At 35.3% G+C, this 24,664-nt stretch overlaps 3 protein-coding genes across 6 annotated transcripts in view; 2 read left to right on the forward strand and 1 right to left on the reverse strand.

The window, feature by feature from the left end:
• Nucleotides 1-4,373, reverse strand: part of LOC111476420 (probable galactinol--sucrose galactosyltransferase 1) — a 5,190-nt gene extending 817 nt beyond the window's left edge. The window contains exons 1-11 of one of the 2 annotated variants that reach the window (XM_023120067.1): nucleotides 4,082-4,373; nucleotides 3,748-3,998; nucleotides 2,413-2,503; nucleotides 2,287-2,335; nucleotides 2,098-2,189; nucleotides 1,923-2,030; nucleotides 1,298-1,843; nucleotides 1,089-1,230; nucleotides 933-1,000; nucleotides 721-855; nucleotides 38-649 (exon numbers count right to left, since the gene is read on the reverse strand). In XM_023120067.1, the coding sequence (XP_022975835.1) occupies nucleotides 58-649; nucleotides 721-855; nucleotides 933-1,000; nucleotides 1,089-1,230; nucleotides 1,298-1,843; nucleotides 1,923-2,030; nucleotides 2,098-2,189; nucleotides 2,287-2,335; nucleotides 2,413-2,503; nucleotides 3,748-3,998; nucleotides 4,082-4,272 (2,265 nt within the window). In that variant the 5' untranslated portion in view covers nucleotides 4,273-4,373 and the 3' untranslated portion in view covers nucleotides 38-57. Of the gene's footprint in view, nucleotides 1-25; nucleotides 650-720; nucleotides 856-932; nucleotides 1,001-1,088; nucleotides 1,231-1,297; nucleotides 1,844-1,922; nucleotides 2,031-2,097; nucleotides 2,190-2,286; nucleotides 2,336-2,412; nucleotides 2,504-3,747; nucleotides 3,999-4,081 lie in introns of those variants that run through there. The other variant, XM_023120066.1, reaches the window with a different exon arrangement.
• A 78-nt stretch (nucleotides 4,374-4,451) lies between these two features.
• LOC111476422 (DNA damage-inducible protein 1) lies at nucleotides 4,452-23,295 on the forward strand. 3 transcript variants are annotated; one of them, XM_023120069.1, is made up of 17 exons: nucleotides 4,452-4,466; nucleotides 12,257-12,336; nucleotides 12,477-12,509; nucleotides 12,742-12,869; nucleotides 16,190-16,298; nucleotides 17,295-17,411; nucleotides 17,494-17,559; nucleotides 17,872-17,934; nucleotides 18,015-18,059; nucleotides 18,251-18,312; nucleotides 20,198-20,291; nucleotides 20,484-20,576; nucleotides 20,678-20,747; nucleotides 20,837-20,907; nucleotides 21,816-21,870; nucleotides 22,164-22,189; nucleotides 22,982-23,113. In XM_023120069.1, exons 2-17 carry the CDS (start codon nucleotides 12,271-12,273, stop codon nucleotides 23,105-23,107), a joined length of 1,224 nt encoding a protein of 407 aa, XP_022975837.1. In that variant the 5' UTR covers nucleotides 4,452-4,466; nucleotides 12,257-12,270; the 3' UTR covers nucleotides 23,108-23,113. The 3 variants fall into 3 exon arrangements, with proteins under 3 accessions (XP_022975837.1, XP_022975836.1, XP_022975838.1); XM_023120068.1 differs by lacking the exon at nucleotides 4,452-4,466 and having other exon boundaries at nucleotides 12,058-12,336; nucleotides 22,982-23,295; XM_023120070.1 differs by lacking the exon at nucleotides 4,452-4,466 and having other exon boundaries at nucleotides 12,058-12,336; nucleotides 22,167-22,189; nucleotides 22,982-23,295.
• LOC111475813 (chaperone protein DnaJ-like) lies at nucleotides 10,134-10,661 on the forward strand. The gene is made up of 2 exons (XM_023119952.1): nucleotides 10,134-10,423; nucleotides 10,526-10,661. The coding sequence occupies exons 1-2, from the start codon at nucleotides 10,134-10,136 to the stop codon at nucleotides 10,659-10,661; spliced, it is 426 nt and encodes a 141-aa protein (XP_022975720.1).
• Nucleotides 23,296-24,664: the final 1,369 nt, after the last annotated feature.

Genomic DNA, 24,664 nt, shown 5'->3' on the forward strand with positions numbered 1-24,664 from the left:
AAAAAAAAAAAAAAAAAAAAAAAAAAAAAAAAAAAAAGATCCTCATGAAATCTGTTCTCATAGTTCAATGCCAATGTCCCAAAGATACAACTCTTTCTCTGGCACCCTCAAGTGAACAGTGATCAAACCAGTCCCCTCATCAAATATGAACTCTACATCCTCCGAGTCGACCGCCACCCGCTTTGGTTTGCTCGAGGAATACGCCCCGAATGGCCCCGAACCGCGAACTTTCAATGATACATTCGAACTTCCAGGTCGATGGTTCAATTCTTTCACAGCTCCGCCCGAGTTGAACATCTTGATTAAACCTATGGGAGCAAACTTGACACCATTGGCCAGTTCCTTGACAGGAACAACGGTGAAGACATCGTATTCCCGAGGTTTTAAGGTTATCGGCATCGATGCATCCCATGGTAGGTAGACAAATTCTCCTCGAAGATGGGAGAATATCACGGCATCCTCGGTCGAAGAATCGCCTGCAATCTTCAATAGATAACTAACATCTTTTGCTCGAATAACCCCCGTGATCGTGTTGGGATTTACGTCGTGAATGAGGTTCTTCTTTTCGTACTTGCACCATCCCGCTCCTTGACAATTAAACACTCCAACAACTCCGGAATGATCATTCAAATTCCAAATCTTCAATAGACTGCAAAGTTAGCAATGCTTTAGAATACAATCCTGCTTATATCGATGCATCGAATGTAGACTTCAACGAACCTTTTTCCATCTCGAGCAGGATCCGTAAATAGGCAATCCTTCGTCGGTCGTCCGGGGAGCTTAGCTCTCAGAACAGAGCCATCAGGGAGCACGAGCTTCTTCAAAAGATTGAAGTCGTGTTGACCGGGTTTGTCGCTGTACAATCATGGTGACCGAGCTTAGCTCTCTGAATCTGTCGTTTGAAGTCGTAAGATGGTTTTGAGAAATCATACCTGACATATATAGCACAGCCTCCCACGGCACGGGCTGCTCCGTGATACTCCGCCATAGGATGAACACTCTGAAATCAAGACCGTTTTCGAGTTAGACTCTAACATGTCATCGAGTAAACGAAAAAATCGACACTCGAACAATAACTTTTTTCTTACATGGAACATATCCCAATCTGGCTGCATAAACTCTCCAAGAAATAGGGAATTGTAAGCAACTGATGCTATGTGGGTCGTGTGAGTTGCCGGATCTCTCGGCCAGAAATCGTCCGACGCTCGGATAACAGCGTTCTGTTTCGAACTGAGGAAATCGTAAACGTCAAACCATTGAGCATACATGATTATCAAACATGGAAAACAAAGATCACCTGTATAAACCGTCGGTATTGTGACTCATGCTCGAAATGATCCCGTTATCACGAAAGTTTCGGGAAACCGATGCCTCGAGCGCCTGGTGATACTTTCTAGTAAGTTTAACTCTTCCACCATGGCCTGCCCCGAGCGTCTCGAGAATGCTTTGAGCATCGACCTTAACTCCGTCGACACCAGCAGATGCAAGATAAGAGTGCTGTTCATTGTAGAAATCAAAAACTTTTTCAGGATTCACAAGACCAAGTCCAGTTTTCGTGATGCTATTCAAAGCATCACACGGCTCGCTCGACTCGACCCCAGGAGACGCAACGGGATATGCAAGCTTAGGCTCGTATCGTTCCATCTCTTTAACTTCAGAACTCACACCACCCCAGTAGCCTGCCATGGCATGCCAAACATAGACATACTTCGTTGCGTGCTTCTCTTTCAAGTACGACACGATATGCTGGAGACCGAGCTCGGGATTCTCAATTCGCTCGCCCTTTTTACCATCTTTCTGAAACTTGTAATTCTCTTTTATGTTCGTTAACCTGTCTTCAAAGCTGAATATACAATCGAGTTAGCCCGACCGACGGTCGATTAACGAAGAAAACCGAACATCATTCGACATAAACGACATACATAGTCTGGTTATCATCTTTGCAATCAGTGCTAGTAGCATCCTTGCTAACTGATTGCCATCCATCATCAATAATCACAAACTTGGGAGGAATTCCCCCTTTCTCTAAGCTGCAAAATTCAGTGTCATTAAACTTCAGCTCAGCTGAGGAATATGTCGGGTCGTGTCAAAAACTACCTCTCGAGCCCATGCTTCACCCCGTCCAAGTCGACCTCGGTGTAGAAAGCATTCCATGTGCACCAGCCGAACCAGTTCAAAATATCAGGCACCTGCCAACCATCGAACATACACTAGCTAAACAATACTGATTGTAAGCGATCGAGAGCTCGAATCGAGGAAACGTGTTCGATGGGACGAAGGAAATACCTTCTTCCGCTCACGATGAGCAAAAGTTTGCAAATGATTCTCAACAGACCTATATAATGATGATTGTAATGGTTTCAAATGGATATAATCCAGAATTGAACATGAAAATGAGTATCAAAAGCTTACTTCACTGCATATGTAATGGTATCAAATGGGTCTGATCCTGCAGCCACAAAGACTAAATGGCTACCCTCGAACCCATCTACAGCAGGATCTCCTGCAACCAACCAAAGATTCAGATGCCATTTAAAGAACAACAAGAACGGGTGGAAAACTCTCCCTAGTAGATGTGTTTTAAAACCTTGAGCGAAACCTGGAAGTGAAAGCCCAAAGAGGACAATATCTACTACTCGTGGGCTTGGGCCGTTACAAATGTATTAGAGTCATACACCGGACGAGTGCCAGCGGGCAGCGAGGATGCTGGGTCTTAAAGGGCGGTGGATTGTGAGATCCTACGTCGGTTGGAGAGGAGAACAAAGCATTCTTTATAAGGGTGTGGAAACCTCTCCCAAAAAAACACGTTTTAAAACTTTGAGGGGAAGCCTGTAAAGGAAAGCCCAAAGAGGACAATATTTGCTAGTGGTGGGCTTGGGTTGTCACAAATGTTATCAGAGCCATACACTGGATGAGTGCCAATAAGGACACTGGGCATGAAAGTGGGGGTGGATTGTGAGATCCTACGTCAATTGGAGAGGGGACAAATCATTTTTTATAAGGATGTGGAAACCTCTCTCTCAAGCATACGCGTTTTAAAACCATGAGGGGAAGCCTAGAAGAGAAAGTCCAAAGAGGACAATATTTGCTAGCGGTGGGCTTCGACTGTTACAAATAGTACCAGAGCTATACACTGAACGAGTGCCAACGAGAACGCTAGGCCACAAAGGGGGTGGATTGTGAGATCCCACATCAATTGGATAGGGGAACAAAGCACTCTTTGTAAGGGTGTGGAAATCTCTCCCTAAAAGACGTGTTTAAAAACCTTGAGGGGAAGCCAGAAAGGGGAAGCCCAAAGAAGACAATATCTACAAATGGTATCAAGGCTATACACAGGACGAGTGCCAGTGAGGACGCGGGGCCTCAAAACGGGTGGATTGTGAGATCCTATCGGTTAGAGAGGGGAACAAAACACTCTTTATAAGGATATGGAAACCTCTCACTAACGATAAGCTTAAAAGGAAAAGCCCAAAAATGATAATATCTGCTAGTGGTGGGCTTGGGCTGTTACAAATGATATTAGAGCCATACACCCGGCAAGTGTCAACAAGGACATTGGGCCTCAAAGAGGGGTGGATTTCTACTAGTTGTAGACTTGAGTTGTTACAAATGGTATCAGAATCATACACCGAACAAGTGCCAACGAGAACGTTGGGCCTCAAAGAGGGGTGGATCGTGAGATCCCACGTTGTATATAGAGAGGAACAAAACGCTCTTTATAAGAGTATGAACGGGCTAATTTCTTACCACTTTCCAAGCAGATTTCAAGCTCATTATTCTCATTTCCCTGAAGAACAGCTCTGAAATCGCCTTCAAGAATAGGAAGAAACACAGTGTACACGGCGGCTCCCTCCTCTTTATTTCCGGCGACATTAGAGCCGTTACATACTTCGACCACCAGAAACTGAGTCTCGACCGGAATTTCCTTGCCGGAATTCCCCATTCTTTGAGTCATCCACCACAATTTGAATCGAAAACCACACATGAATCTCAACCCACTGCAAATCCAACACAAAATTTCACATTCCTAGATTCTAATTTAACCTAAAATCAATTGCAAGAACAAAAAGGAAAAACATACATAAGCTTCCCAACAGGGAAAACTCTCCGGCAACCAACATGATCAGACTGAACTCCGATGAAGGCGCCGTTCGTCACGCCGCCGCCAGGCGCCGGCGAGACAGTGATATTAGTATGAACATCAGACAAAACAGGATTTCCCAACACCGTCAAATCCCCATTGGACAAAGTGATTCCAGCACCAACCGTCATGCTGTTCTTCTCAGCCTCCACCGGAGGAAAATCCGGCAAAAACCCACCACCGGAAGAGCAAGAACCACCGCGCGAAAGCGGGAAAAACAGAGAGGAATGAAGAAATGGGGAAAAGGGTTGATGGAAGACGCCATGGAAATGGGATATTTATAGCAGAAATTAAGGAAATCCATTGAAGAAGAAGAAGAAGAAAAATGAAGAATTGGAACAGGGGAGGAGAAGAAATAGAGAACAGGGGCATTTTCTTGAAGGGAGTTGTCATTCACATGAGTAGCTGTCGAAATCGGATGAATCACAACCGTCCGTCTCCTCATAAAAGATATTTTTTATTTTTATTTTTTTTGCAGAAAATAATGTTTTTTAATTAGTTTTCACGTGGTTAATAATCTAAAAATATATATTTTTTAATTTTTAAATACTAATTTAATAATAAAAAAATTATTTTTTATAATTTCAATAATACTATTAACCTTAGTTTCGACCCAAAACCACTCGAAAATAGAGGATTGGGTTGGTTCGGGTTGGCTGCGAATTCTATTTAAATTACTCTGGTCATAAGATTTGGTTAGGTTGTGAATTTTACTCGAGTTACTCGAGTCACCAACTCGACCCACTTGAAATTTTGAATTGGTTTAAAAGATTTCTTCTAACCTATTCGTATATACTTGTACACATGTAGTGTCTCATTATCGATAAGAAAAGATACATAGAAGTATGTAAATATATATTTGATATTTTGTTAAAATTAACATTTATTTTTATGGGATATGTGGAGAATTAAATTTTAAAATTTTAATTTGTGTGCATCTTATTTATTTATTTTTAATATAATGAAATAAATTATCGATCATTTTCATTCTAAATTAAAATAAATATTTTAAAAGTAAAAGAATTCAAGATATTTAAAGTTATAAAAAAATTTTAAAAAAAAAGTAGGTAGAAGATTTATACTCGGCTCGTGATTTATAGCCACGTGCTCCAAATTTATGAGCTACAAATATTCGAGAGATGTTATCGTGGAAAGTACGATTGATCATGATTTAAAAATTAAATAAATAAATAAAATTGTCAAAAAAGTACTTTAAAAGTTATGCCAATTTTAAATTAAGGGGATCTATTAAAATTTCAAATTAAAAAAGGATAGGTTTAAAGAATAACAATAAATAATTTTCAAAAAGTACGGTGTTAGGGTGTTTATATGCCTCGAGAACCCGATCAAATCGGACTATTCAACTCAAACTATAAAGATTCATTGGGTTAAATTTTTTTCAATTCAGTTTGAATCGGGTCGATTTTTGGAAGATTTGAAAATTCGGATTAGTTCGTAAGTTGTTTTTTTTTTTTTTTTTTTGTCGGGAATCGAAAATAGGGTTACAATCCAACCCTACTTACTTTTAAGATTATTATGAAAAATTAAGAATATTTGACGTTTGTAACTAATGTTAGTGATAATGTTGTGACTTATGAATGTTTGATATTTGAATTTTATGAGATTATAAATATGATTTTTTAAATATTAATAATAATAAAAATAACCCGACAATCCAACCCAACTCGAAAATAGAGGGTTGGGTTCGGTTGGGTTGTGAACTTTATTCGGGTTACTCATGTCATCAACCCAACTAACTCAAAATTTCGAGTTGTCAAAAAAAAAACCCGTAAAGACCCTAATAGTTTTATGATATATTAAAAGAAATTAAATCAAAATGATTCAATAAATATAAATTTAAATTCATGTCTAATAAAGCCCTAAACTTTCACTTTTATGTATTAAGTTCATGAATTTTAAAAAATATTGAGTAGATTAATAAAATTCGACACAAAATTAAATTTTTTTAAGATATCTAAAAGTAAGGAAAATTTATAAGAACTAAAGCACGCTTAACCATGAAGGTTCTATGATCGAGCCACCAAAAAAAGACGGTACACCTTCTTGACATAAGATACACGAACACTATAATTATATAATCTCGTTTTTAGGTAGTATAAAAGGTAAACTGGTCCAAAAATTGATCGGGGTCAAGATTCAATCAAGTACTAGTAGCTTACTCAATGATCTAAGACTCGTGCGATTAAGGTTGTTGTATACAAATGAAATACTCGGGCTTAGCGAGATTCGTGGTAGTTGAAATAAAACGTGTTTCGTCCAAAAGCATTACTCTGAAATGTTATTGATTTATTAATCTCTTTCAAAAAAAAAAAAATATTATTCTCGATAGAATCGGGTTTAGAATAACTTTATAATAAAAATATTATTCTCGACCCTATTCAATTTTAATTATTAATTTTTTAAAGAATCAAATTTGGAATAACTTTCCAAAAATATATTTTGAAAATAAATATTATGTTTGGTATAACTAATTATGTGAGTGAAATTTTGTTTTTAAATAATAATAATAATAATTGTTGGATGATGAAAGTCCCACATCGGCTAATTTAGGGAATGATCATGGGTTTATAAATGAGAAATACTAACTCCATTGGTATGAGGTCTTTTGGTAGATTAATTTTAATCTTAAAAAAACAAATGACATCGATATTTCTAAGTCTAGAGCATTGTAGTTGGTATCGATATAAATATTGTCTGTTTTTGCCCGCTGCGTATCACTGTTAATCTCACGATTTTAAAACGTGTTATTAGGGAAAGATTTCCACACCATTATAATATCATTTGTAAGTTCACCGCTCGTAGATATTGTCAGCTTCAGCTCGTTATGTATCATTGTTAGACTTACAGTTTTAAAACACGTATGCTGAGGTTTTCACATTCTTATAAGGAATGTTTTGTTCCCCTTTGATGCGAGATCTGACCGGTGGAGAATTGTTCCCTAAACTCACAGTTTTAAAACACATATAAATTTGTATTTATATGGTGAGAATTTAAGACGATAAATACTAAGGGTGTATGTGGTCCGGGTTAAATTGGGTTGAAAGATTTTTTTGACCCAACCCAAAAGTTCGGGTTAGTTGGATTAGTAACCCAACCCAACCCAAAATTTTTCACAACTCAACCCAACCCTGATATGAACAAAAGACATCAATCATAAAATATATTTCAATCAATATGTGAAGAAAAGGTTGTCAAAATTATAAAAAGAAGTTTCAATTCATGCCATATAAATTTTAAGACTTTTTATTTACTGGGTTACAATTATATAATGGCTAATTATGGTTGTTACAACTCTTGTAATGACTTTAATAGTTTCATTTTGAGGCTATATAAAGCTATGTATGTTGTATGTGTAGGTACACTTAGTAAAATATAGTAAAATAAGCATTTGTGCCCAATGACTAAGTTTATTTGCAATTTTATGTAGTTTAGGTTGCATGTAGAATCATTCAAGCTCAACATAATCAAGCTGGTGGAGTGATTCAAATTTCAAAAAAGTGTTCTTGCGTTTGAGATATTTGATCAACAAGAATCATTCAAGCTAGACATGATCGATTTTGCTTGTGGAATGATTCGAATCTCAAACAATGTTTTTACGTTGAGATATTCGATCAACAAGGTAATATGAATCTTGCTCCTCTTGTAGTGATTCCTTATCAAACAATGTTCTTGGGTTGAGATATTCGATCCACAAGGTAATCCGAATCTTACTCCCCTAGTGATTCCTTATCATATCAAACCTTTTATTTTGGGAATCTTACTTCCCTTGTAGTGATTCCTTATCATCTTACTCCCCTAGTGATTCCTTATCATATCAAACCCTTTATTTTCGAGAATCTTACTTTCCTTGTAGTGATTCCTTATCATCTTACTCCCCTATTCCTTATCATATCAAACCCTCTATTTTCGGGTTGGGTTGCCCAATTTTTTTTTTTTAAATTTTAAAAAATATAAATTAGGGAACTTTAAAGAGGGTATAATTAAAAAATAAAAATATATATAATAATAGACTATCGAACACGGGCGTAGATGTCGTTAGACCGGCCAAAGTAGCACTCTAACAAACGCATTAATAATAAAAATTTTTTAATATAGTTTATATATTTTTATTTGAATCGAGTCGATCGGCTCAACCTGAGGATTTTGTCCCATGAACCCAAAATAGAACCGATTCAATTCGGGTTCAAAAAAATGAATCCAACCCTACCCGAAATGCTAATTCAACCCAACCCAACCCTTATAATTCGGGTTGGGTTGGTCCGGGTTGGATGTACACCTTTAATAAATACCTTACCAAAAAAATTAATTAAAGTATTCCAGGGTGGCCAGGAAATCGATGGATTTGGCCCATTACGAATCCAATAGGTTTTTAGGTAAATAGCAAAAAAAAAAAAAAAAAAAAAAAAAAAAAAAAAAAAAAAAAAAAAAANTATAAATCTATTTTGAGCGGTTAATTTTAAATTAATGATAAAGTTTTAGATTTGGAGAAAAGGGATTTTTAATTAAATCTTTAATTCCAATATTTTAAATTTAATTTTAATTAAAAAAAATTAAATTTTCTTTTATATTTGTTGCCATTTTAATTTTATAAATAAAAAGGGAAAATTTGTAAATCATTAATTTGTTGGGATGTGACCATTTTTCCTAAATAATTAATTGACTATGAATTTTAAAAAATTATATAGTTAATATCCAATTAAACATAGTTTAATTTTTATTAAGATATATATAATATTAAACAAAAAATATATTTCAACACTAATTAAATAAATATTTAAATTTTATTTTGGTATCTAAAATTAATTTTTTTTTTTTTTTGATATTTGACCTGTTTTTTAGTCCATAATTTAAAAAAAAAAAAAAATATTTTAGGTTTTTATAATTTTTTTTTGACAAATTAAAATTGGATAAAAAAAAGAAAAATAAAATTAGAGTTTTAGGTTGTTACGTGCAAAGCAGTCGGCCCCGCTTCTAGAAGGTGTGGGGCCCACATTTTGCAAACTTGGAGTACAATGGATTCGTTCCAACAAATGCAGATTTGGATTTTACTTCTAGAAGCTCTGACACGTCATGTGTTCCACGTCGGACTCTCCACCCGGCACCTCCTCTAAATTTTCCAAATAATTATATTAATTTTGGATTTTTAAAAATGTTTTTAGTTATAAATATAATTCCCACTTTAATTTTTTGGTAATATATTCTAAAATTGAAAGTAGGTTTCCAACTCTATTATTAATAACTAAATTTAATGTATATTTCAAAAAGTAGTTGTAACGGATTATAATAGACATAGGCTGAGTAATGTAGTTGTAACTGATTATAAATAGACATATCTACATGGTTGAAATCGAGAACCCTTTTACGTCATTATCTTCGTCTCTTATTTTAATTCTCTTCCCTTATTATTATTATTATTATTATTATTTTGCAGGAAGCTATATATATATATATATATATATATATATATATATATATATATATATATATTTATTTTGTAAAACTAGACTAAAAGTTAAAATTTAAAAATTTACTTATTTATATAAAAATATCCCTAAATTTTAAAAGTTTAAAAAAATATTATTATAGTTAATAACTAATGTACTTTATTTAAAAATACCCTTAAATTTTAATTTTTTTTTATTAATACTCTTCAAAAAAAATTAAAAAACTTTAAAATATTTTTAAAATATTTTTGAAACGAAAATTATTAAAAACTTTTTTATTAATTTAGAGGAAGAAATAATTTCAATTCCACGTCAGCACACAATCCACTCCATTCCACGTCAGCAAACTTTAATTCTAATCTATACGACACCTTGGAAAAATCTCCCCAACAAAATTGAAAATAATAATAAATAAATAAATAAATAAATCTTGGTGCTCACTCCCCCATTATAATCGCCATTAACGCCATTCCTTAACAAATTCCCCATTCCCATCCATGTCCGCCACCAAGCTCTTCGCATTCCCGATGGCCTCTCTTCCGCTCGCCACCGGATCGCGCCGCTCGCAAGCCAGTTTCTACGATGTTCTCCGCGTCAAGAATAACGCCTCCTCCATCGAGATCAAGACCGCCTACCGGAGTCTAGCCAAGATTTACCATCCTGATTCCGCGAGAAGATCGGAGTGCGATTCTTCTTCTTCTGATGATGATTATGGTAATGGATGCAGTTTCCTTGAGATTCACAGTGCGTACGAGACACTTTCGGATCTGGCAACTAGGGCTCAATACGACCTCGCTTTGGCTTCTTTTACGAGACGGTTGTTTCTTCGATCGCGGTCTAGACCGCACCGGCGATGGGAAACGGATCAGTGCTGGTAGGGATTTGGTGTTGATTTGTGATGATTTTGAATTCTGTACAGAAATGGTTTGAATGTTCTTTGTATTGGAGGAATTTTTCGCAGTCTAGGCCGCACCGGCGATGGGAAACGGATCAGTGTTGGTAGGGATTTGGTGTTGATTTGTGATGATATTGATTTCTGTACAGAAATGGTTTGAATGTTCTTCGTATTTGAGGAATTTTTTTGTGGCTGCTCTTTTGATGTGATCTTAATTCTGTTTCTGGAATTGAATTCTGAAGAACTTTGGATCGGAGACTCGTTTTGAACTTACTTTTGAATAAACTATGTGTAAAATAATCTATGAATTTTAGATAAACGTATTTCGTCCGCATATTAACCAAAATAATTTTGTTTTTTATTAAAGATAAAAATAATTTATTTTTAACTAAATACTAAAGGTTAAAGTATTTTTAAAATTTTTAATGCTTAAATTTCTATTAAAACTAAAAAATAATAAACGTTTAAATTATTATTTAGATGAAGTACAAATATTTTTATTAATTTATTATTTTTTAAATTCTTATACGTTTTGTGTTTTATATATAAAATAATAATAATAATAATAATTTTTTATATTGAAATTTATTTCAAGTGCATTAACAATATTATTAAAAATAAAACTAAAAGTATGTATAAATTTTAAAATGACATGTTTGAGTCGATTCATATTATTATTTTGTCACGTAGTATTATATTTGCTTGCATGATATCCAAACCAACCCGATGATCTCCCCTAGTGGAATTGAATGATTTTTAGGGTCGATAGGACAATTTCCATAGTGGAATAGAATTTTTATGGTCGAGATGAAGAGTATATTTGTTTCCTACTCGAACCTCAATTTTGTCGTTGGCCCCACCCTTCCTCGTTCCTTAAAAATATATATATATATATATATATAATTTTTAAAATTAACAAATTAATAGATACAAAAATTAAAAATTAAAGTTCTTAGATATGAGATTTAATTTTATATTTGATAATTTAATCAATATTTTAAAACTTAAAAATAGGTTTAAAAATCAAATATTTTAAAATTTATGAGAGGTTAAAGTTTAAAAGAATTTTAAACATTCTTAAATTTTATAAATTTATTAATATCTAAAATAATTTTGAAATTAGAACTCCATTCCTATATTAAAAAAATATGCTAAATTAATACCAATATATTCAAATTTTGAATGATATTCTTAATTAAAAAAAAATTAAAAAATACTCTTAAAAATATATATTTTACGGTTAATTTTAGATAAAAATGGTTAATATTTTCTTACAAATTAAAAGAATATCGGAGTATTTAAAAAATACATTTATATTTTTTAAAGTTTCATTAATATCTTTAATTAAAAAAAAACATAAAAAACATATTTTATATTTTCGAAAAAAAAAAAAAAAAATGTAATCAATCGTTCATACCACGATCGGAGATAATCTAAAAGGTGTCAATATATTATTTATAAAGATAAAATGTGTTAATGGTATTTTAAAAATAGATATTAATTTTTTTTTCGATAGTATTTTTTAAATATAATTAAAAACCAAAATTATGATGAAGCATTCCAATCCTTAGAATTTGAACGGCTTCAACAAACATCGAATTGGGGGATTGGAAAAGGCGAAGGCAAAAGAAAACCCAAATACTGTAGTCAATTACCTTTCTTAATCTCCAAGTTCTTCGTGAAGTTGAATTTGAGCTCCGCAATTTCACTCAGATTTCTCCGCGAAGATTCTCAATCCGAGGTGATTCAGTTTACAGAAGAAGAAGAAGATGAAAATCACTGTAATGACAGCCGACGAACAGATTCTTTCCTTGGATGTTGATCCCAATGAATCTGTAAGTTTCTTCATCTTTTTCATTCAGAAACGCCGAACTCCACATTCCTGCATTATCTTCTTTTTTCGATTATATCCACTTTTTATTTGCCCTGGATTGCTTGCTGATTATACCCACTCTTTCTCTTCGTTGCCAAATAGGTGGAAAACGTGAAAGCTCTGCTGGAGGTTGAGGTGAGAATTTGTCTTTTCTCTTGATTGTTGTGATCGGTAGCTGAGAAAAATTGGGATATAGAACTTATGGGAATTGAACGTTTGGATCTTTATTGGGGAATAAGTTAGCCCTTTGGCGATTTTGCTACGTTTTGTGATCCGAAACTTCGTACATTTAAGATTAAGTTCAGTTGAAGCTCTTTTTTTCCATGGTTAGCTCATTCTATGTATGTGTGACTTTGTTGATGCTCAGACCCAAGTACCCCTTCAGCGGCAGCAGCTGCTTTACAATGGCAAGGAGATGAAAAATTTTGAAAAATTGAGTGGCTTGGGCGTTAAAGACGAAGATTTGATTATGATGGTATCTGCTGGCGCTTCTAGGTGCGTTTCTCTCCTTCTCATACTGCAGAATTGTTTATTTTGATCTGAAGGTATAGTCTTATACGATACTCGATAACATTGTTGAGGATTGTTGGGTGGAAGTCCCACACATTGACTAATTAAGGGGATGATCATGGGTTTATAAGTAAGAAATACATCTCCATTGGTATGAGGCATTTTGGGGAAACCAAAAGCAAAGTCATGAGAGCTTATGCTCGAAGTGGACAATATCATACCATTGTGGAGGGTCGTAATTTCTAACAAACATAGCCTAGTAATTGCACCCGAATAACTATGATTTCCAAGGGGTCATATGGATTAGTTGATTAGTCTAGATTCATCTGCGTTTTAGTGATTTCCAAATTATTTTGTTTGGCGAGATCTTAACTAAATGTCTTTTTATACCACAATAGGTCATAAATGGGGATAAAATTTAAAGAAGCCCCCTATTATTGTTTTCTCTAAAAATAAATATCCATATTCTCTCTGAACCGCCAATGAAACCTCCTTTGAAATCTTTGAGAATTGACCACATTTTTCTCACCCTTTATCTAGATTCCTACCATCTCAGTCTTCTCTTTCTTACACTTCGACAAAAATATGAAAAAGATGGTATGCTACACTTCATGGAAATACAAGTGGTTCCCAAACAACTCGAAGTCAACGTTTGGGGTTGCCTCTCGCTTTTTTGAAGACTAAGAAATACCTCAAAGAGTTGACTAAGATCATACTAATTACGGTGATAGAGAGGAACAAGGACAAACCCTTTAATTGAAGGGTGGTGCTCACCTTTTTATTGGAAGGAGGTTCAAAAGACTTAGTGGTGGTCTCATCATTGATAACATCAGACGCAGAAATATAGCCTCCTTAGAAAATGGATTTTGAAGTACATACACGAGGGTGAATCTCTATTGTGCAGAATTACTGAAGGGAAGTATGGGACTTGCTTCATTGACTCTTGGCAAAATAATAACGATAAAACTATATAATTCACAAGACCTCCTTGGCATCATATCATCAAGCAAAAAAGCCTCATCGAACAAAACTCCATGGCTCACTCTCAATGCCTCCTCAATGAACCAACTCAGTGGCTCCCTAATGAACTAAGAATCATCTCCTTTATACAATGAAATTTTGAAAGACTCATGTCGAAGGAAAATTAGTTTTTGCTTATGGGAGCATGCTCATGGTGATATCAACACACAAGCTATGGTCCAAAGATTTTGACTATTGAGAAGCTTATGCACCCTTTCCAGTGGGCGAAGGAAAATGAGCGCACTTGGTTAGGTGGGAAGTCATTGAGAAGCTTGTAAACTTGGGGCTAGAAATTGAGAATATAAGGGCTCGTAACAAATCTCTGTTAGCTAAATGGCTTTGGTGTTTCCCCTCTGAGCTTAATTCTCTTTGGCATAGGATTATTGCTAGCAAGTATGACCCTCATCCTTTTGAGTGGCTGTCAGGGGGAGTTAAAGATCAGTTGGTGGGGGGATATTCCCATCTCCTCTACAGTTTTCCGTCTCTATCATTTGTCTTTTTTTTTTTTCAAAAAAATTATTTGGTGTTTGACTTTTTGGTCTGGTCGGGGAGCTTAGTTTCCTTCTCTCTTGGGTTTCGTCTCTCTTGGTTCAACATGGAAGCGACAAATGTTGTCTTTGATTGGGGAATTTGATTTAGGCTTGCAAGAAGGGATGCTCGTATGCAGAGTCCCATTCCTTCAAAGGAATTCTCTTGTAAATCCTTCTTTTGATGTTTGATCTTGCTAGCACGCCTATCTTTTCTACTCTTTGGAGGATAAAGATTCCATGGAAAAAGTTCTTTACCTGGCAAGTTTCACACAGACGAGTTAACACTTTGGATTGGCTTTTGAGAAAACTGCCCTCTAGGCCTATTTTGTTGTATTCTTGGTTGGAAACCAGAGGAAAACTTGGATTACATTATTTGGAAATCTGTGTTCTTGAGATTCGTTTGAATTTCCTTTTTTTTTTCAGATCAACTTCTTGCTAGTCCGTCACAAGGACACTAGTGATATAATCAGAAGGCTCCTCCTCCATTTTCCTTTCTGTGAGAGGGTCGGTTCTTATGGCTTGTTGGGGTATGTGCTATTTTGTGGGATCTCTTGGGAGAAGAAATAATAGAGCATTTGGAGGTTTGGAAGGGCTCTTAGTGATGTTTGGCTTTGATTTTTGAAGATCTTTTATAATTATTCTATAGGTATGATTGCATTTGGAGACCCTTTCTCTTGTAGGGCTTCCTTTTGTGGGCTTAGTTTTTTGTATGTTCTTGTATTCTTTCAATTTTTTCTCGTGAAAGTTGTTATTAAAAAAAAAAAAAAATGGATTCTGAGTCACAACACCTCTTCATCCATTGCAACATAGCTCAAAGATTTTTGTCCTTCATCCCCCAAGCATGTTGGCGAATAACATCAGATTTTCTCCACAATTATCATTGACCAATCTTTCAAGAATGAGAAGCAAACTCTGGCTTTACCTTGTGAAGATGGCTGGAGAGGAATCAAAGAACCTTAGATGGGACCAAATCTACTTATAAGTTTTTACTTAGCAATGTTCTCCTAATGGCTTTGTTTTGATGTCCTCCCCCCTTTTTCTGATTAGTCTTTCCGTACTTTTGGCCTAATGAATGCCCATTCTGTAACTTCATTTCCAGGCTCATGGCTTCTATTTTGCAAAAATTCTTTCAAAATGAAATATGTTTCATCTAAAAAAAAAGTCTGTCAGATAATTTGGTTTAAAAATACACCTACATTCTTTAAAATAACTGTATAGTTAGGTCAATGCTCGGGATGTAATTTGTTCACCTTTTGTGGCTCTAAGAAAGAAAGATATCAAATGTTGGGATTGCATTTGGTTGTTTATAAACTTGAGGACGTGATTTTGAATGCCAATGACCATATATTGGCTTTTGAAGCCAATAATATTTAGTTGCCACACACCAATTTGTACAAAAGGAAAGGGAGGGAACGGCCTTCCAACCACAAAGGTTGATTACAAAAAAACTATAATTGTTAACATAATTATTACTTCTTATCCAAAAAAAGAAAAAAAGAAAACTATATTGTATTGGAATAGGGTGTTCAGTAGAAAGGCTTAACCATAAAGCTCCTTTGAACGTTACCCTTGAATCTCAAATTACTACTCATCGCAATAGCACTTATAGTATTTTGTTCTTCTTTTGTGTGACATACACCTCGGTGACTGTTTTTGGTTACTGTTCAAGGGACGAGTAGTGCTGTTCAAATTACCCATTATTTTGCACTCCTTTGCATGCTTTTTATTCAAAATCTAATATCAATAACATTGCAGTGCTTCTACCAATAACTTGAGCTTCAACCCAGATGGTTCTGCAGTGAACCCTGAAGCCTTTCAGCAACACATTAGGCGTGATTCAAATACAATGGCTCAACTTTTTCAGGTAAAAACTGACGTGTTGCTTCATTACAATAAAGATTTTCTTTTGAGATAGAAGTCACACCTTATCCTTTTTTTCTTGGGGCAACAAAACAAAAATTTCATTGATATTTCAGGAGTTACAATAAGGATATAGAAACTCCACCTAAAAGGTCTCGAGAAAGCAAGTCAATTACAATTGATTGCACTTGCATAATAATTACAGTCTTACAGAAGTCACTAGAATTAGCTCACAAGAAGCCGCTTGGTATTTAATTAATTCCAACCTAGCTTCCTACTGCTAGATTATTTGATCCCTATTGGCCCAAATTTCCTGAAATAGTGCTCAAAACTCACAAAATTATTGCCTCTCATTAGAATGTATGTCCACTAATTGCAAACTATAATTCTCAAGTTGCATCAAAATCCCAATTGATTCAATGTCTTTTGCATGAAAAAGTCCCAAAACATTTTGATGAAAGAACAAATGAAACATGTTATCCTTCCTTTGATCTCAGTACACGTACATAGGCTGATATTCCAGAAAAGACGCATTTTTGAAGTGCTAGAGATGCATGTACTTCAGAAGATAATTTCCAAACCATAGTGTATATATTTTTTGTAGTGAACTTTCTGGTCTTCCATAATGCATACACCACCGATGATGAAAGAGGTTGTCGGTTTGAATCCCTCCACCCCACATATGATTTAATATTCTCAAATAATGCATACACCCACCTCCTTTGAAACAAACACAGATCTAATGAGTTCAAGCTCCACAGTTCATAACTGGGAACCAAGCAACTTTATGATCTTTCTTATTTATGCATTTGATTTACAGTCCTTGAATAGTTCAAACATAAACAAACAGATAGAAAGATGTTGGATCGTTATTGGTATGTACACCGAGTGCAGGCCAATTGATTTCATGTATTAACTAGTTTTGGTATCGAGCTTCATTTTCTTTATGACGATTATGCAACTATCGAGTCATTGTTTAAATCATAGATGGGCTTTACAGAGTGACCCTGAATTGGCACAAGCTATTGTTGGAAACAACCTTAATAATCTACAACAGATTTTAAGAGAGCGTCATCGTCAGAGATCTGTACTACAGCGTCAACAAGAAGAGGAGATGGTGAGTAGGTTATTTATTATTCTTTATTAATAGCCTAATTGATCGAGAATCTGATATTGATCTCCTTATTCTGGTCTATTAGGCCCTTCTGTATGCAGATCCTTTTGATGTTGAGGCCCAAAAGAAGATTGAAGCTGCTATTCGTCAGGTTAGAATATTTTATCATCCTATTTTCTTCCAGCATAAATTACAAGTTGTTACCCTGTGACATTGATATTGGTTGTCAAATGGTGAGTTACGACTGGTTTGGGATTGTATGAAGATTATTTTTCCACCACGAAATTAGGATACCAAGAGGGCTCTGCCGGGTCTTGTTTTGGGCTTCTTTAACTGAACACAGACATAATTCTCTCCTGGTTGAAATGGAAGAGTTATTGACACTAAACAATGTTTGATAACTGACTTCAGTTTTCATTATATGAAAAATGATTTCTGTTTTAAATTACCAATACCTATGCAGAAAGGAATTGATGAAAATTGGGCTGCAGCTCTTGAACACAATCCTGAAGCTTTTGCTAGAGTGGTAAGTGTTGCACCGACCAACTTTCTCCACTTGTATTGTATTTTGTTTCATGGATTGACGTTTCCTGTGTAACTCTTTAGGTGATGTTATACGTGGACATGGAAGTTAATGGTGTTCCATTAAAGGTTAGTGGATCTAACACACATCATTCATTTTAATTTCTCTTCTACTACATTTTAGAAAATGTTAGAAGGCACTGCATTTCAACTGGTTAAATCATTATATATCAAATTCAACTGTTTGTGGTATATGGACATTTTTTCTTTTTGTCAACTGAGGAGAGAAAAGGTTAAGTGCTTCAATGGTATTGTTTTAGGCGTTTGTTGATAGCGGAGCTCAGTCAACAATTATATCAAAAAGCTGTGCTGAGAAATGTGGGTATGTGGAATCTATGCATTATCTGATTTTCCCCTCTGTATACTGGCATTAGTAATTGGCTTTCATCATCATTATTTCTATGCGCTACCTGATTATATTTGTAAAATGCAAAGTATGTGTCATATTCTAGCAAGACGGAACTCAGCTGATACTTAATGGCCATCTAATTGGCTGCAACAAATTTATTTTTTGATGAACCATTAGCCACGACATTATAAAAATCTCTAATGCATTTCTCCCGGCCTCACCTTTCACCCTTAGCGACCGTAAAAGCCTCCAATCACGCTTTCTCACCTTGGCTACAACTCATTCCTGTAACACTGATCTCTGGAACTGTTCCAAATGGGATGTCACACTTGATCGTAAGACCTTTTCCATTGCATTGACCTTCATTATCATGATAGTCGAGCAAAAATAAACGAGTCCAGTAAGTCATCCTCCCATTCCCTCTCCATCACATGGATTTCCTTGAGCGGGTTGGCATCATCCTTCAAAAGTTTACTTGAAGAGCCCTGCTACTACAAGTTATTTTCTACACAGCGCAGTTAAGATTACGTTATCTGGATTGAGAAACTAAAATTCAGCATGGATACATCATTGAGATTAATCAATCAGCTTAGTAATAATGGAAGTAACACTCGGCTGATCATTTGCTCGCACAAAGAAAAAAGGAGGCTGGTTCTCTTTCTTTTCACTAATCTCAGAATATCTTGTTGAAGCATACCAGAGGAAGACCTCCTCCTTCAAGGAGATCTCTATGACTAAGCCCACACAGCAGGAAAAACAGCTACCTAAAGCTCAACGCCATACCATAAGTGGCTCTCATGATAACTCAATTCTCTAGCAAAGGCAGCCACAACAGCTACCCCTGCAGAGCAGCACCCTTCACCCATCCTTTTGGAAGGAGATAATCATTGTCCAATGCCTCCATTCACATGATTCATGGATTGACATCAGAGCCTCCTTACAAAATTTGGTCAAGTGCCTCTCCATCAACCCTTTCCAGGAAAATAAAGCCTTCATCCATTGTTATCGCATCGAGACAGCTTCACAGCTGTATGCCCACACTGATTGGACCTAATTTGGTAAACTTAAGCTTAAGTTTTATTTGATGACAACTCCAAAACTTTAGAGATGAGATGATGAGCACCTATGGAGGTTGGATTACAATCAGAAACCTCCCTTTTCCTTTGTGGTGGGAGAAAAACTTTGGATACATTGGTGATTGCAGTGGAGGCTATGAGGAAACCGCTAATACATGGTCCAAAGTTCGACATAATTCTATTGGATTCCTTTCGGCTACAATTGACCTCCCAACCGATCTCACGGGCTTGGAGTTTCTGTAAATTACTATCTCCAACCTTCAGTCACCGAAACCTAAAAGCCCAACACCACAGCCGATCTCAGGAGCACCCCAAGGTCTAAACATTTTTCAACCATGAGGATCTTTCCTACATCTTCTCACACCATTTCATCAAGTTCTATCGAGTAAAAATATTGACCTTTTATCTTTTTGTGTCTGAACTTTAAATTGAAAAATTTGTGAGATGAAGTTTAGATGGGTGGCTTGTATGGTGTTATGACATCCATTTGATATTTCTACTAGATACCTAACATACAATCAAAAGAAATTCGGATCTTACCTATTTCAACTGCTTATTCAAAGTATCTGCAACATAATATCTGATTGGTCATATGCTTCTGTACTTTAAACTATCAATGTTGATTTGCTTGCTGGTGATATCGTTAGTTCTGTGGTGGTGCTAGTGAATGGGGACCAATGCTGTTTAGATGGCTGCTATATCTTTCTTGCAATTGCAAATATTATATATTAGACTGAAATATTGAGGTCGATTTTTTTTTTTGGGGTGGGGGTGATCATCAGATTATTAAGGCTTTTAGATCAACGCTACAAGGGCATTGCTCGTGGAGTTGGCCAATCAGAGATCTTAGGTCGAATCCATGTAGCTCCAATCAAGGTATGGAAACACTAGTATTCTTTTCTCGTTTGAAGCAGGCCCTATTTGCAGTAATGCATTGTTGTTTAACTTGGTAAACCAAGCTACATAATCTTTTGTATCATTTTTTTCATCAATAAATTTTTTTGTGCTTGGCGAAGTAATTTAATTTGCTTACTCCTGTCTAAAATCTTCACCGGTCTCTCTTTTTAGATTGGTAATATATTCTACCCCTGCTCATTTCTGGTACTGGATTCTCCAAATATGGACTTCCTGTTTGGTCTGGATATGCTACGCAAACACCAGGTAGCACTCGATGCTGTAGTGGACGTACTCACGGTTGCAATTGTTATTGAACGGATATCATTCCTTCGTATTGTTTGAAAAGCATAGCCATTTTCTTGCAGTGTATTATCGATTTGAAGGAGAATGTTCTGAGAGTTGGTGGAGGAGAGGTTGCTGTACCATTCTTGCAAGGTTGGCATTTCTAATTTGCGAATTTCATCTCCACCTGCACATTCTTTAGTATACTGAAGTTTCCTCTCGTGTTTAAATTTCATGTACAGAGAAAGATCTTCCCCCTTCTCTTTTTGATGAGGAAAGGCTCTCCAAGGAAGCCTCTAGCTCTGGAGCGCCAGTGAGTTCTTAAACATCATTCTGTTACTAAATTTCTTATATGTGCATTTCCAGAAAATTTGAAAAAAAGTTTGCAGTGTCTGTACATTCACTAACATCTCAAAGAATTTTAAATCCTGGATTTTTGGATGATATTCGATATAATTTAGAAGTTTGTTGATACTAAAGTGGAATTCATCATTTGTTTTTTCCTCTCTATTCACTTGGATTTCTTCCATTTCATCGATTTTGTCCGGATCCTCCTTTTCTTTCGAGAAAAGGGAAGGAGAAGTATCTTCTTCAGTGGATTCCTCTTGTTTCTGTTTAGTCCTCTTCGTTTCGGAAATGGTTTCTATTTCTACATTTGTTTCTTCCTCGCTTTCCCCTTCCTCCGTTTCTTTCGTTACCTCCGTTTCTTTCAGCTTCTTTGTAAGAATGGGTGACAGTATTCTGCCTAAACCTATTAAGGTACCAAGAATCTTTCAAAAAAGTTGGAAGTATCTTATTCTTTCAAACTAGTTCCATAGAGAAGAGAACATTTATAGAATCAGAACTTGGGCCTGTCGGTTTTGCTAGACCCCGGAAGTAGTTACTTTCCATTTTCCAGTCTTCTCCCAGGACGAACTACATTCTAGGCTACAAGGTTGTGGGTTGCCACCCCACAACCAATGATCATGACAACTATTCTTGTAACATTTTCAAAAGATTATATTATTACGATACAACAATTATTTTATAAATATTTCCTATAACAAAAAATTATTAGAAATATTTGGAAGGGAGTGGGAGATAATGCTTTCAGGAAAAAGAAGCTCTAAATTATAAATCAAACATGTTCCGATGTAGAAGAGTTCAATCGTGTTTTCGATGAATAAATTTTCACATATGTCTGATTTCTGATATGCCCGTTTTATCGTTTGCGTTTCCCAGGTGGCTTCATCCCCATCAGATAACAGCAGAAATGCAAGAGCTGGCCAGCCTACAGGTGAATGCAGTTTACTTCTCTACACTATGTGATGTCTTGATATCTTTGTTAGTTTCTTAACGAAAAGATGTTAGGTTTAATCGAGTGGCAAAATCTCTTTCTGGGGTTATGGATATCCAAGGAGATTCTATCATAATATAAGCACTATGCTCCCACATCTGCACTTTCTATTGTTCATGGCTCTGCTACTTTACTTCGTAAACTTGTGAGGCTTTGTATGTTCATAGTCGCCAGAGATATGTTCATTTCTGAATCTTACATCTAATTTTTATTTGCTTTTTCTGTCTTAACAGCAGGACATGTTGGGGGAGAGGCTCAGGTAAATTTGTTGTAAAAGCTTGTCTAATTACAAGTTTATTCTTCAAATTATGATGGTTGTGTGTTTATGTATTGATTTTATGTATGAAAAAAGTGTACTGATTTTATGTATGATTTCACTCATTAGCTAACTAAACGATGACATGAGATACCTATTCGAAAAATAGTTGATTGATTTGGCATGTACTAGACAGGTTTTAGAAAGAAAGAAGTGGTCAAGCTAGATAAAATAAGGCAGTGCTGATACACTTGCTCGTCCCATTAGCTAACTATATGATGACATAAGATACCTATTCGATAAATAGCTGATTGATTTGGGACGTACTAGACAAGTTCTAGAAAGAAAGAAGTGGCCCAGCTAGATAAAATAAGGTGGTGCTGATACACTTACTTGCTCGTCCCATTAGCTAACTAAATGATGACATGAGATACCTATTCGAAAAATAGCTGATTGATTTGGGACGTACTAGACAAGTTCTAGAAAGAAAGAAGCGGTCCAGTCAGTTAAAATAAGACGGTGCAGATACACTTGCTCGCCCCGCCCCGACTTATGCCACTTTATTTTATGCATAACTCTACTTTCTTGTCACATGTTGATTCTGTTGGGCTAAATTAAGTAATATCTGTCTTATGACAGTCATGTCATTCTTTTAGTCCACATTGTTAGCGACAGAGACTCGTGTTTAAACCTAAGGGACTAAATAGACAAAACGTTCGAAGTTTCATAGACTAAATTTATAATTTAACAAAACTTTTACCTCTAAACTTGGGTTCTTTGATATTGTGATTACAGGGTCCGGAATTCGAAGCGAAAGTAGCCAAGCTTGTAGAATTGGGGTTCCAAAGAGAGGCTGTAATACAAGCTCTGAAACTATTTGAGGGAAATGAAGAACAGGCTGCTGGGTTTCTTTTTGGATGAGTAATAATCTGAAGATGAAGTCCATTTCTTTGTGGATTATCTATCTGTTTTAGATTTTTCAATTATCAATTTAATCCACAAACATTCATATGCTTTCTTGCTATTCAAACAATATTTTTATGTTATGTTAAACCAAAAGCTCAAACATTATAATGTTACGATGAACAATTACTTTATTTATTTAGCAAGTTGATCTTAGAAAGAATTTTAAAATTACTTTATTTTATTTATTTGTTTTTTAATTTTTAGAATTTGATTTGGTTTTTGAAAGCATGTCGAGCACGTTTCCTACTTTATGCTTTCTTGTTCTCATCATCCTCGGTAACCACAGGATGATCCACAAGAAAGGTAGCAGGATTCGAACCTATGATTGGCTCTCTCCTGACCTATTGGGTTGGGTGGTCGGGTTGGCACCCTTCGTCGCCTCTGTACCTGAAACAGAGGTGCTGTGCTAACCAGTGCGTAACCTTCTTTCCCTTACCTCTCTTCTGGTTTTGTCATTACTAATTGTGGGGAACCTCCAGACCATCTAATTTAGTAGAATTGACCACGAGTGCATGACCTTCTTTCTCCTACCTCTCTTCTGCTTATGTCATTACTAATTGTGGGGAACCCTCGAGCCCTTCTAATTCAATAGAATTGACTACCAAGTGCGTAACCTTCTTTCTCCTACCTCTCTTCTGGTTATGCCATTACTAATTGTGGAGAACCCTCGAACAACACGGAATTTATTTTACAATTTTAAAAGTCCACCCATTATGAGAAAAATTAATATAGTTGTAAAAATATTTTTAAAAAATAATTTGGTTAAATTATAATTTCCATATTTGAATTTTGATATGTTTGTTTGCTTATCTAGTCCAATTTTTATTTTTTATTTTTTTTTTTATTTCAAGGGTAAATTGAAATTTTATAAATTTATTAGTGAGAAAATGATACAAGATTAAGCTTATAATGTTATTAAAAAAATAAAAGGTTAAAATTCAAATTTATATATAATAAAATAATTATTTTTTAAACGTTAAATTAAAAGTTACCGTTGAATATATATATATTTTAAAGTTGAGTAAGTAAATAAATACAAATCTCAAAGTTTCGAGACTAAATTTGTAACGTTACAATTACATTTATAAAAATAAATATTTATAAACATTAAAAAAAAAAAAAAAAATCAGCAGTTCAAAATTTAAAAGAAATTATGAATTGCAAGAGCGGGTCCGCTTGAAATTGCCACGCAAAGCATAGACATAACAGATTCCTACAATATTCCCTCCATTCTTCCCGCCTTCCATTTCTGTCCTCTCCCCCTTCGCTTTTCGATCTCCTTCTTCTCTGCATTTTCAATCCTCAACTCTTCAGATCGATTCACAGAGTTGGATCGGAGATGAAATCTTTTTCAGAGCGATTCACAGAGTTGGATCGGATATGGACTCTTGTTCAGAGCGATTCTTCCCAGTAAACAGCCGATCCAACTGTGTGGATGAAGTTGCAGCGTTGATCTTTTCGCTGAGGTACTATTTGTGTTCTGTATTCGTTTATTGAATTGTAATGCGTTTG

Source organism: Cucurbita maxima, unplaced genomic scaffold (genome assembly GCF_002738345.1).
Source record: "Cucurbita maxima cultivar Rimu unplaced genomic scaffold, Cmax_1.0 Cma_Scf00003, whole genome shotgun sequence".
Lineage (NCBI taxonomy): Eukaryota > Viridiplantae > Streptophyta > Magnoliopsida > Cucurbitales > Cucurbitaceae > Cucurbita > Cucurbita maxima.

Bases quoted from the DNA above. Each gene is read 5' to 3' on its own strand.
- LOC111476422 (XM_023120069.1), top strand. From the start codon at position 12,271: ATGAAAATCACTGTAATGACAGCCGACGAACAGATTCTTTCCTTGGAT. The intron at 17,412-17,493 runs GTGAGTAGGTTA...CTGGTCTATTAG, and splicing joins GTCAACAAGAAGAGGAGATG to GCCCTTCTGTATGCAGATCC. The intron at 20,908-21,815 runs GTGAGTTCTTAA...TGCGTTTCCCAG, and splicing joins CCTCTAGCTCTGGAGCGCCA to GTGGCTTCATCCCCATCAGA.
- LOC111475813 (XM_023119952.1), top strand. From the start codon at position 10,134: ATGGCCTCTCTTCCGCTCGCCACCGGATCGCGCCGCTCGCAAGCCAGT. The intron at 10,424-10,525 runs GTTGTTTCTTCG...AATTCTGTACAG, and splicing joins TTGGCTTCTTTTACGAGACG to AAATGGTTTGAATGTTCTTT.